This window comes from Nannobrachium achirus (genome assembly GCF_963921795.1).
Source record: "Nannobrachium achirus genome assembly, chromosome: 1".
Taxonomy (NCBI): Eukaryota; Metazoa; Chordata; class Actinopteri; order Myctophiformes; family Myctophidae; genus Nannobrachium; species Nannobrachium achirus.
Window position 1 is genome coordinate 29,500,028 of NC_137810.1, and position 12,183 is coordinate 29,512,210.

At 43.2% G+C, this 12,183-nt stretch overlaps 1 protein-coding gene across 1 annotated transcript; it reads left to right on the forward strand.

The window, feature by feature from the left end:
* Window positions 1–269: 269 nt before the first annotated feature.
* On the forward strand, window positions 270–10,466 carry nr2f6b (nuclear receptor subfamily 2, group F, member 6b). The gene is made up of 5 exons (XM_080734081.1): window positions 270–2,145; window positions 3,121–3,215; window positions 6,879–7,222; window positions 7,696–7,942; window positions 8,555–10,466. Exons 1-5 carry the CDS (start codon window positions 1,838–1,840, stop codon window positions 8,827–8,829), a joined length of 1,269 nt encoding a protein of 422 aa, XP_080590207.1. The 5' UTR covers window positions 270–1,837; the 3' UTR covers window positions 8,830–10,466.
* The last annotated feature ends 1,717 nt before the right edge of the window (window positions 10,467–12,183 follow it).

A 12,183-nucleotide genomic window follows, 5' to 3' on the forward strand; every position in this document is an offset into this window, starting at 1 on the left:
GCGTGCGTGTGTGTGTGTGTGTGTGTGTGTGTGTGTGTGTGTGTGTGTGTGTGTGTGTGTGTGTGTGTGTGTGGGAGTAGCTGCAGCCCACTCTGTGCTCTTTGACTCCACTGGCCTTATAAGGCAGCCAGTGCCATGGCAACCAGAGGGCTTGAATAGCAGTGTCAAATCCCTGAGCTCACAGACACACGCTGTCTCTAGGCTAAAGGAGGGAGGGAATGAGGAAGAGAGAGAGAGAAAGAGAGAGAGAGAAGAGCAGAAGAGGCTATCTGGTCTGCCCCACACAGCAGCGGCTGGATTTCACCAAGGTCTGTGACCGTGTTTTTCCTGTGCTTGTTTGCCTAATTTATTCCTGCAGGGGCCAGGAGGAAGGCGGAAAAGGGACGGGCAGCAGAGTAAAGACTGCAATAGTACACTCTGACTCGCTTCCAGGGAATGCAGAGAGGCTTGGGCCTCTGGTCGTTACTGCTGGATGGACAAGCACTAACAAAACAAGAGATTGGGAGAGAGTGTTTAAATTTTTTGCAGAGGAGTCACTACGGAAGGCAGAGAGAACTGCAAGACAGTTTCTGAACTGTGTTTTTGTGTGAGTGCGTGTGTGTGTGTGGGTGGGTGGGTGGGTGCGTGTGTGTATGTGCTAATGACCTTTGAGCCACTGAAGCCACAAAGCTCAGAGAGTTGGAGGAACTACAACAAGACATCATTTCACAACGAGCAACTGAACAAGAGGACTTCTTGACGAACTTTGATCCTGCAATGGTTACAGAGAGACTACACTCCCCGTGCTTTTTTACACTTTAAAGCCTGGAAACAACATCAACAAACTTTCTGGATCTTTTATTTTTCAGTGTCTTACAAGGTGTTGTTGAACCAAAGCCCTTCAGAGTATAAAGACTTATGCTGTGAGGGAGAGCATGCGTTATATTCATTTCAGAATACCAAAGAGAAAAAAACAGAATTCCATTTCCAAATCTTTTGTAAACAGCGTGCTCTCGTAACCTCTGTTCCTGTAAGCCTCAGCAAGTCAAGAGTAAGTCTGGACTAGAATTGCCCTGTCAGATCAGCAGATAACATTTCTACACAGAAGGAACAGGTTGGACTAGTTTAAAGTTGGGTAAGAGGGCAGGGCAGTTTAACCCTGCCTGAAGGAGAGTAGCTTTTTTCCCCTCCTGCTTGCCCTTTTGGGAGAAAGTAGTGTGCTGAGAGAGAGAGGAGTGAACAGGCGTTCAAGCCTTTTCTTTTCGTTTTCACAAGGGGCTCCGTTTTACCCCCGTTCACTGCGCTTATTGGTAGATGGTGTTTTTCTTCCTTGGGAGAGACAAAGTGAGTGTGAGAGAGAAAGAGAGAGAGAGAGAAACAGAGACACATAGTGCGAGAGAGAGTCAAAGTGTAATTTATTGTTTCCTGTGAAAGGGCATGCTGCGCCCTTTTCTCCTGCCTGAACTCTGAACCACTCGGTGTGTCTGAAGTTTTCTCCCAGACCTAAGGAGCCATTGACTGAAGGTCACAGCAAACAACACAGGGGTGGAAATAGAAGAGAAGAGAGCAAAAGGCTGAAGAAGAGAGCAGTGGTAGAGAAGTAGAGCACTAGGAAGGACCTGCAGGTCATCACAACCAGACGACAAGGGGAGAGGTCAACAACACAGCAACACAGCTTTTGGAACTTTCTTTTTTATATCACATGTGTATTGTTTTTCATCTTCCTTTTGATCTTCAGTCTGGAAACATTCCATTCCGGTATAATATGAAAAAATAAACTTTTTGCATATGTTTGCGTGAAGAACAGTGTAGTAGCAGGGTACTTCAAAGGGAGGAGTGGACATAAGAGCCTCCGTGTATGTATGTTTCACTCACTCGGCCGTGTGTCTCAGATAATATGGCCATGGTGAGCGGGGGATGGGGAAACCCCAACGGGGACACTAATGGACTTGGGGACAAGGCTTACCTGAGGAGGGACGAGGAGGAGGGCTCTCCCCAGGCCGGAAGCAGCGATGTGGACGTAGGGGACGATGACAAGGCCTGTGTGGTGGACTGCGTGGTATGTGGGGACAAGTCCAGTGGCAAGCACTACGGTGTGTTCACCTGTGAAGGCTGCAAGAGCTTTTTCAAGCGGAGCATCAGACGAAACCTCAATTATTCCTGCAGGTAAAGAAGATTCAATCAGGACCTTAATGATAATGTTCATTGTTATTTTGTTATTTTAAGTATAATGTCTCATTATGGTCAGGTTTTCACGTTTCAAGTGGACAAATCCTTTTTCAAATTGCATGTGGTTCACAATGTCACACCAAATTATTTATTTTTAATCCATTGTAATAACCACTATATATATATATATATATATATATATATATATATATATATATATATATATATATATATATATGATGTAATTTCTCACTCCACAATGGCCTCATTTTAACATGTTCCAACCTTGGGTCTGTCTCAGTAACAGGTCAGAGAAGACAAACAGAAAGACTTGAAGGTCTTTAGTGTGTAATATCCCTATTATTCTTGACAGATTGAACAAAAATGTACATGGAACCTGGCTTACACAAACAATCATAAACTAAAAGAAGGGGCTCGCGCAGATGATTCCAAAAAATGTCTTTACTTATAAAAGTGCAAAAATGACATGATGAAAATAACACAGAGAGCGGACGCAGAGAGCGGATGTTTCGGTCCTTAGTCCATCATCAACCTACACAAACAACCTAAATTAACCTTTCTTTTCAAAGTAGTGTGGTCAACACCAAGTGGAATGTTTCATTTACGGTTGTCAGTTGTGTGGCTGAAAGGGCCCCCTCTAAAATATTAGCCAGCCTCCTCTTCTGGAGAAGTCAACAAGGGTGTGTGGGAGCTGATGATTTACAAAGGTCATGGCTGTGATAGTTTTTCAAACACGCCGGCTCACACAGTTCAATCATCATAGGGGTCACACAGAGAGAGAGGTGAGATGGAGGGGTTAGCCAAGTACTGTTTCTGTTTTCTTTCTTTACAGGACACTTTTACATTTAAAGCACATTCAATGTAATGCAACAGCAAGCTTATCTAATTAATGCTCCTGGTACAGTAGGCATTATCTCAAGCTTTTGTATTTTATTTGCTTTCCCCATGCAGATCAAACCGAGAATGTCAAATAGACCAGCATCACCGCAACCAGTGCCAATACTGCCGCCTGAAGAAATGCTTCCGCGTTGGCATGCGCAAAGAAGGTATCAAGCTGTCTTACTGAAGCTTTATTGGCTATGCAGGGTCAGGCAGGGTCAGCCAAAATGAGTAGGGTGTCAAATGCAGAGTTCTACTACAGTATCTGGGCTTCATCCCAGTAGCTCCACCTCCACAGATTTCATTCCTTCACTCTGTAACACACACACACACACACACACACACACACACACACACACACACACACACACACACACACACACACACACACACACACACACTTATAGTATCAATAGTTGATTCAGTCCAAATGTGCTTATTCTGATAGAAACAGACCTGACCTTTCCCAACGTTCAAACCTAAATATTTATACTGTCAATGAAAGCATGTTTTCACACTCCCACTCAAGTCCCTGTGGCTGTTGTGCTTTATATTCTAGGGCAATATGACTGCAGCAATGCAACATTATTAGCATAGTACCAGAAAAACAAGTGCCTACATTTACATCAGAAGTTTGTTTTTTGTACCTACCGTATATCAGTGGTTCGTTCCCAAACGGGGAGGAGGGGGGTTCCCCCAAAAATGTAATGCCACCAATTCCAAGTGCTTGTCAGGGTGGAGGGTCCCCACTCCCCAGATCAAATATGGTTCTTTTGGGGGGTCGCGACCTGAGTGAAAAGGTTTTTAAACAGTCAGTGGACAAAACCTGCTGGACTAGCAGGACACAACCTATTCCCCTATTTTGGGCAAACATTAAGCGAAAATAGCAGGGCAACCAGACTATAGTACTACTACTTGTCCGACTTTCTTCCATCCATCCATTTTTCCAGATAAACTTTATTTCGCCACGCTAGTCGCTACTCTCCCACAGTTTTGGTGGCACACACTTGGGCCATATTTTTTTGCTGGTCAGGGGCAAAAAGTAATGTGTAATATATAATTGCGAACCAAAGGAATAGCATATGCACATGCCCAAAACGTGTTCTCAAGTTCCTCAACTCTCAACTTGAGAAAGCCCTGCTGGGCGAAACGACGGGAGAGCATTATACGTGTGCGAACATTATCCCTTATTAATATATAATTGCGACGTAGGTCGTAGTTTACCGTCAGAACTGGCACAGCTTGTCCGTATGTATACGTGTAACGCCTGACACTGTGGTTCCCCTGACACATCACTGTGACATCACAGGTGATATCACAGCTCACAGGTGACATCACAGTGATGTCAGATACTCAGAGCAGGGATCTCAATATATGGGCATAAACAGGTGACATGATCTGACATCACAGTGGTGTGGCTGGTTCAGACAGGGATCTCCATGTATGGGCATAAAAAGGATTGTATGTTGTGATGTCATCATGGGAAGTTGGGAACCACTCTATGCCCATATATGGAGATCCCTGATGTCATCAAAATTAGATATACTAGACCTTACCCGTTCATGTGCTGCAAAATATGTGCAGAGTGTGGGTTTTGGGGAAAGTAACTGTAACTGCATGGTGCGTGCGTGAGAATATGTGGGAGCATCATAATGTAAGGAGCAGCCCATGGAGGAGTGTATATTTATGATGGATACAAATAATTTAACAGCAAAATTAGGTGAATAGAAGTATGAGGATGTATTTGCTCCACATAAGTTTTCTATACCCGTTGGAAGATGAGACACACATCACCCATTGCATGCGTGACCCATAGAGAGAGAGAGAGAGAGAGAGAGAGAGAGAGAGAGAGAGAGAGAGAGAGAGAGAGAGAGAGAGAGAGACTGCAACATTCCTAACTGTGAGAGAGGTGTGTGTGGGCCCGGGGCTACAGATCCCATGGCCTGGAGGAACAGACCGTAACCCTGACAACAGGCTGTAGAGCTGTAGAGTGAAGAAACGCTAATTAATCGCTAGAATTTGGGATAAATGAAATTCGGGCTCCGTCACCGTGTGTATAATGCTAATGACCAATGCCATGTTAAATTTGAGATCAGTCGCTGAAGCGAGTGAATAGATAATGCATTTTGTGACTGACTGACCTCTCTCTCTAATTATATGTTAGATATCACTGGCCAGACGGCCAAGACATGGCGCGACCTCGCCATTTTGCTTGTCGCCCTGGGGTATCTTACTAGTATGTCATATATTACTCTCGATTCCAAGTAATAACTAATATAATTATACTTTTTATGGAGTAATATAAGTACTCTCCTGAGTAATATCCAACAACACTGGATGTCATAGTCATAGATATGGAATTCCAAGATATGGGCTTATATTGATGACATCAGGGATCTCCATATATGGGCATAAAAGGGACAAGGACGGAATTAATTTGCAAGTGTGACTCGCGTCAGGCAACCACACTTGCAATTTCCCAGAATTGCATCTTTCTGTTACAATTTAGCAATGCAATAGCCTATAGGCCTATGCATTATTAGCCTACTGCTTTTAACTAACTTTAAAGTAAAAAGCTGATTATTGAACTAGGCTACATCTTAACATCGTAAAGAGTTGAGAACGCATAAATGTAAGAGTAAAACAATGAATGAGAATGGTTAGAAGACTGAGGTAGTCTACCTACCTGCGGATGGATGGGTGTTTATGTTTGGATGTGAGTTTGTGACAGCTCTGGCTGCGACATCTGACAACGATGTTACCCCCATCGATTCGTTTGACTAGACTGGTCACGCGACTGGCGAAACTACACCATTGCAAGAAGTCAGAAGAACCTCCTCCAACCAAGCAAGCAAGGCCCATTTGTAGGAGTCAGTAGGACAATAGGGAAGTCAAGCTTCCAAAACTTCAAACAACTGAACCCAGGGTCGTCTATTCTAGCCTTTAGCCTACTGCTATAATGCCACCACCTGTTAACTCGCATCAGCAGCGGCGGCGCCGAGGCAGCACCACAGGTGTGATTCATTACGTAGATTGGGGAAATCTCGCTCTTTTACAAATGAAAAAAGTTGTAGTAAATTAGTAGTCTTACTAGTCTATCTTCTAGGAGCCTTTTGCTCCCAATGATTAGGATATAGGCTAGTTATTAACTAGCTAGTTACTAACTAGCCTAGTTATTAACTAGCCTATAGCTAATCATTGGGAGCAAATTACAGCAAAAGGGCCAAGGCTGATTTCCAAAGTAAATGATATAGGCCTATTATTAATTTATAACACAAATGCAGCGATTATCGTTTATCTTATACCCTGCAGTTCGTGGCTTTGACTATACAACACAGCAAGCCATACAGTAAGTTCCTCTTGGAGGTGATGGGAAGAGCAGTGCTGCAAGTGGGTCCGTATAACCATCTTAATTCGATCACAGGTCTCACAATGGGAAAGTGGGAAACCAAATATCTAGCAATAGGCCTAAACCAAATTGGAAACTCCCACTTGCAAAAATTATATTATGCCTCTGGGCCAAAGGCAGGGCTAACCTGTTACCCTCATCCTACTTTGATCCCTCCATTTGGAAACCTGATGCATATTGTAACTACCTGCATTCAAACCCAGATCTACCACATACGAAATAATCTACTGCTCCAACACTGCTCAGTGCTCAGCCAAAGGGAAATCATCCCTGAATCCTGGCCAAGGGCTTCTGGCTTCTGGGCTACAGACAAGGCTTCTCTGCTACAAGCATTGAAAGGGTGGGACTTCTACAAGTGTTATTAGATCTCTAATATACCGTATAATCATGTTGTATCTCTTCTCTTCTTATTCATCTACAGCAGTACAGCGAGGGCGCATCCCTCCATCTCACTCAGGTATCAGTCCCACCTCCCTGATAGGTGGTGGTGGTGGTGGTGGTGGTGGAGGGCCAGTGCATATGGGGGGCGACTATTTCAATGGCCAGCCAGTGTCAGAGCTCATCTCCCAGCTGCTTCGTGCTGAGCCCTACCCCAGCAGCCGATATGGGGCCCCGTATGGCCAGGGACAGATGCAGGGCTCCTCCAGCGGCGGCTCGGTCATGGGCATCGACAACATCTGCGAGCTGGCTGCTCGGCTCCTCTTCAGCACAATCGAGTGGGCCAGGAATATCCCCTACTTCCCAGAGCTGCCTGTGTCAGAACAGGTCAGTCAATACAAGCAGTGGTTTGTCAGCCTCATGCATCACATTATGCATTTTACGTGATTGACTAAGACAGTGTTTCTCAAAGTTGATTTCAGGGACTCTCTAGGTTTCTTCATGGGGGCACTCTAAATTGACCCTTACAAGTCTGTAACTTTGACAGTCCATTTGGTTCCATTTGTACACTGTCAAAGTTAAGGGGAGACAATAAAAACATTTGAAACAAAGACAAGTTAAGGGGAGACCTTCCAATTTCAAAGTTTGAGAACCACTGGATTAAGACATTTTAGGGTGTATTCAGTGCTCTGTCAGTGTGACCTGATGAAGATCCTGTGAGATCGAAACGTTGTTGCGAATAATAAAGTAAATCCTTTACCTGGAAAAAAAAGCAGACTCTACCTCTTCATTTTCAGTGCTCTGTGCTCCGAGGCTAAGGCTCTGTAATCTCATTGCTCTGAACCTGGCCCTGTCCACAGGTGGCACTGCTACGGCTGAGCTGGAGTGAACTGTTCATCCTCAACGCAGCCCAGTCTGCCCTGCCGCTCCACATGGCTCCCTTGCTAGCAGCGGCTGGCTTCCATTCCTCGCCCATGTCTGCAGAGCGCGTGGTGTCCTTCATGGACCAGATCAGGGTGTTCCAGGATCAGGTGGACAAACTCTCGAGGCTGCAGGTGGACTCAGCAGAGTACAGCTGCCTCAAAGCCATCGCACTCTTTTCACCTGGTGAGTTTGGCAAACTGAATCTACACCTTTCTCACCTGGTTAATTATTATACCAAGACAGGGTAGACAGCTCATTTACTGTATAGGCCCCGTGGTTAGTCTTGCCTAGACATGTAGTGTTACTGTGAAGCCATTGCAAACTCATACAGCTTAAAGGAAAATGTCTTAAGCAGAATTGACATCTATATGAATCAGAAAACACAGCGTGTCGCGGGTTCGACTCCCGATCCCGACGACCTTTGCTACGTGTCACTCCACATCTCTCTAAACCATTTGTCAGTATACTGTAATCTGTCAATAAAGGTAAAAGCCAACGAAATATCTTAAAAAATAAATAAAAAAGTCAGGAATCTGAATGACGCAATCGTGTATGATTTAGACCTAGAAAAGTGCACTCCATGGAGCGCATATCTCTGCCAGGCCAGGTGGCATATAAGGCTGTAAAATCAAATGTGTGGGTTGCAGCTGTCAGGCCCAGAGGAAGCTGCAGGGGGAAATAGGGCTTATGGTGGCATAATGCATACCGATCTAAAGATCCTTGAAATTCAATAGTTTTAGAACCACAAGTTTCAGTTGCGTCGCACATGTCATTATATTCTCCTTCCTTTCACAGATGCATGTGGTCTGACTGATCCAGCCCACGTGGAGTCTCTCCAGGAGAAGGCGCAGGTGGCTCTGACAGAGTACGAGAGGTTGCAGTACCCCAATCAGCCTCAGCGCTTTGGCCGTCTGTTACTGCGCCTCCCGGCCCTGCGGGCTGTGCCAGCCAACCTCATCTCCCAGCTCTTCTTCATGAGGCTGGTGGGCAAAACACCCATCGAGACGCTGATCCGAGACATGCAGCTATCAGGGAGCTCTATCAGCTGGCCCTACGCGCCGGGACAGTAGATTGAGATGGAATTAGATCAGACAGGGAGGACCTACAGCTCGCGACAATTAGATTAAAATAAAACTAATTAAAAGCATAAATGCATAAAAGAAAAAGAGGGCAATTTTTTTCCTTTTTCTTCCCAGAGTATAATGGTTCTCTTGTGAGCATAGAGGACAATTATGTTCTGACTTTGTTCAATGTTGAGGTTCCTGAGGAAGTTCAGCATTAATAGGTGAAGGGCCCACGTGTCTCATTTCAATTTTCCCCCGGTGAACGAAATGTAACCAAACGAGGAAACGAGTGAAACCAAATGATGATGCCATGATTTGCGTGTTTGCAGCACTTCTCCTTTTTGTCTGACCTAGATCTGATCTCTCTCTGTCTCGTGTTGGACTGACATCTGGGCTTTGAAATACAGACTCTTAACATGAGGCCATGTGCCTACATACTACCTCTTCCCATATGACCTTTTATGTGAGTCAGTTTGGGTCAGGCTCTGTTGTGTACTCTCTGCTTATATAAATGAACATGTTGCTGACAATGGCAGTGCTAGCCCACAGTAACATCTCCAGAGCAGTTTTGTTGTCACAACTGTGGATTTTAGCTGGACTGACATACCACTGATATAACTTTCAACGTCAACCTGTTTATCATTTTGTGCAGACAGATGTGGAGATGTGAATCATGTTGCACTTATGCTAAACAGTCATGGACATTCTATATTATACTGTGTATAATGTACTATACCGTTCTGGCCACTAGCTATTACTGTGCAAATAAACAAGCAGAGAGGAAGTGGAGGTGATTGTATAATACATGACCTCTAACACACATCCTGGTTCCTCAGACAGTCACACCCCTGTCTTATATTATTACCTCATGTTTTATATATCGCAGACAAAGATTGTATAAGTATTCATGTGCTACTAGAAGATTCATGTCATGTGAAAGGGATCAAGACAGCACCAAACTCGACAGCCATATTTTATATACCAGAGCTTGGCAGAAATACTAAACGGTTCGAAAAATAGTTGTGCTTGAGTGCTGCGTGATTTAAGAGGACACCTAAAGGTTGGGACATGATTCACAGAGCAGCATAAACAAAAAAAAAGTATGCAAGTGTCCCTCCCTTTACCCTCAAACATTTGTTTCATATTATTCAGTAAATGTTTGTTTTCTTATCTGCTAACTTTTGTCTATGTGAGGGTAGAGGCATAATGTTCTTTTTTTGTCCTCACCTCTGTGGTCCCTTAAAAAAGTAAACTAATGGATGTGGGCTATTTTGGCAATTATTATGATTATGCAAGGTACTAAACGCTTTGAGGTATGGTTATTCTGTTTGTTGGTACTGTGATAAAAGGTTACGAGTGCTATTGCCATGGACTCTTGCCAAATTACTTACTTGAAAGTGTAAGAGTGTGTGGAGCTGAAAATATATATGGTTAAAAAAAACTTTTATATTCCCTGTCTTGATATTCTGTTATGAAAACCACTGACCACATCATACATTAAAAAAAAGAAAAAATCATAGCTATCCTTGAATCAGGCACCTTTTTTGCTGGAATTTAAACTCTAGTGATTTAACAGTTTTACATTTGAAAGAATCATGTTTCTACCATGTCAAACCAAAATGTAGAAATTTCATATTGCTGACAATGACTATTATTTGCATTGCTAGGAATAAAAGTATAAACACTTTTCCATGGTTGTGTGATTATGATTTTGAATTGATATAGCACTCACTGCACAAATGAATGATATTTCAACATGTGAAAATGATTAGTCTTGCTAAGGGAGGGGTCATTTTTTATTGAGGGGTGTTACTGGAGAAAAGGTATAAGCCCTTTTATAAAATGCCATGACCCTCCCTCTCAATTGGGGAAAAAATCAGTGACCCTCCCCAAGCATTAAAATAAAAAAGATTGACCCTCCCCTACAACATGGCATTTACCACAGTAAAATTATGCCTATAAAACCTATATTATTATATTCCTAACCAGTGGCGAGAACAGAACAGAGATTTTTTTTTTCTTTCTTCTTTTTTTACTGTAAATAATTAGGGTTTTTTTTATGGTTAAAAACGGGTGCGGGCGGCAGCAGCAATGAACAATAATGAATAGGCTAATATAATGCATTGAGATCCCAGCTGCACTTCATCCCAAAAACACATTTCCAAATATAAACTAACACACTCTCCAAACTAAAGTAACACACAGTGAGTAGCCTATAGTGCTGCTAGTGTAAAAGTCAACGTGGACATCACATAAAAGGTGAGAAGTTTTCACAGGTTGAGAACAGGTTATTTGACATCTAGGTTACAGATTAAACAGTTGACACATGTGCACAACACAGAGAAGGCTTGTAACTGCTGCCATTCATTTTGTGCTGTTGATTGCCTGTCGTCAAATCTGGGTCAAATGCGCATTTTCAACGAGCGGTCGTTAATTCTTTTTAGCACCTTTTCACTTTTTACTTTACGGAGGGGGGATAACGTTCTGACAACCATTGTTGCTGCCTTACACAGCTCTCCATTGTTTTAGGAAAATACATTGTAGTATAAACACAGCAACTTCAGTTCATTCACACTAACTGCAGTGACTGTGGGGCATTTCCAGGGATGGCACCCAGGGTTTGTCATTAAATGAAGCAGAAGGCTGTTGACAATGGTTGCATAAGTGCCTGTACCTCTGGAGCCATTGTTTGCTTTTGAAAAATTGCATGACCCTCCCTTGAATTCAAAGTGAAATCAGCAGACCCTCCCTAGGACTGAAATTGAAATAGCATGACCCTCCCCTATTTTCCTCCAGTAACACCCCTCAATAAAAAACGACCCCTCCCTAACTGATTGATAATTCTCAAGGGGAAATTAAGTAACAACTGTGTGTACCTACTACCTACACATTAGCGTTTTATGTTTTCTTTACCCAATAGTCCTTTTGCAAGAACATGCTTAAGCAACTATCCTGACATTTTGTAAGGTTATCTTACTAACAGGACTTAGGAGCAGTGAGTGGCAGCTTGCATGGTGTTTGTGAGGGTCAGCATCGCCTTGGACTATAGACAAGAACAAGTTTGGATTAAGCCTGATTTATAATAATAAAATAGATAGTTGATGTACAAGATCAAATGTGATGCATTGTGAGCTTGTAGAAGTGATATTTCCAGCAAGCTACACTTTCAGAAGAATATAGCAGCACTCCCTGCCAAAGAAAATCAGCAGGCCTATTTCAGTCCTATGACTCTCCCTACTGGACACAAATTGTAAATGCAGACAGTACTTTTAATGAATCCAAAGAGCCACAGGCAGGGTTCCCACTGTCATGAAATTCCTGGAAATATTTTGAAATTAGAAAAATGTTTTTCCAGTACTG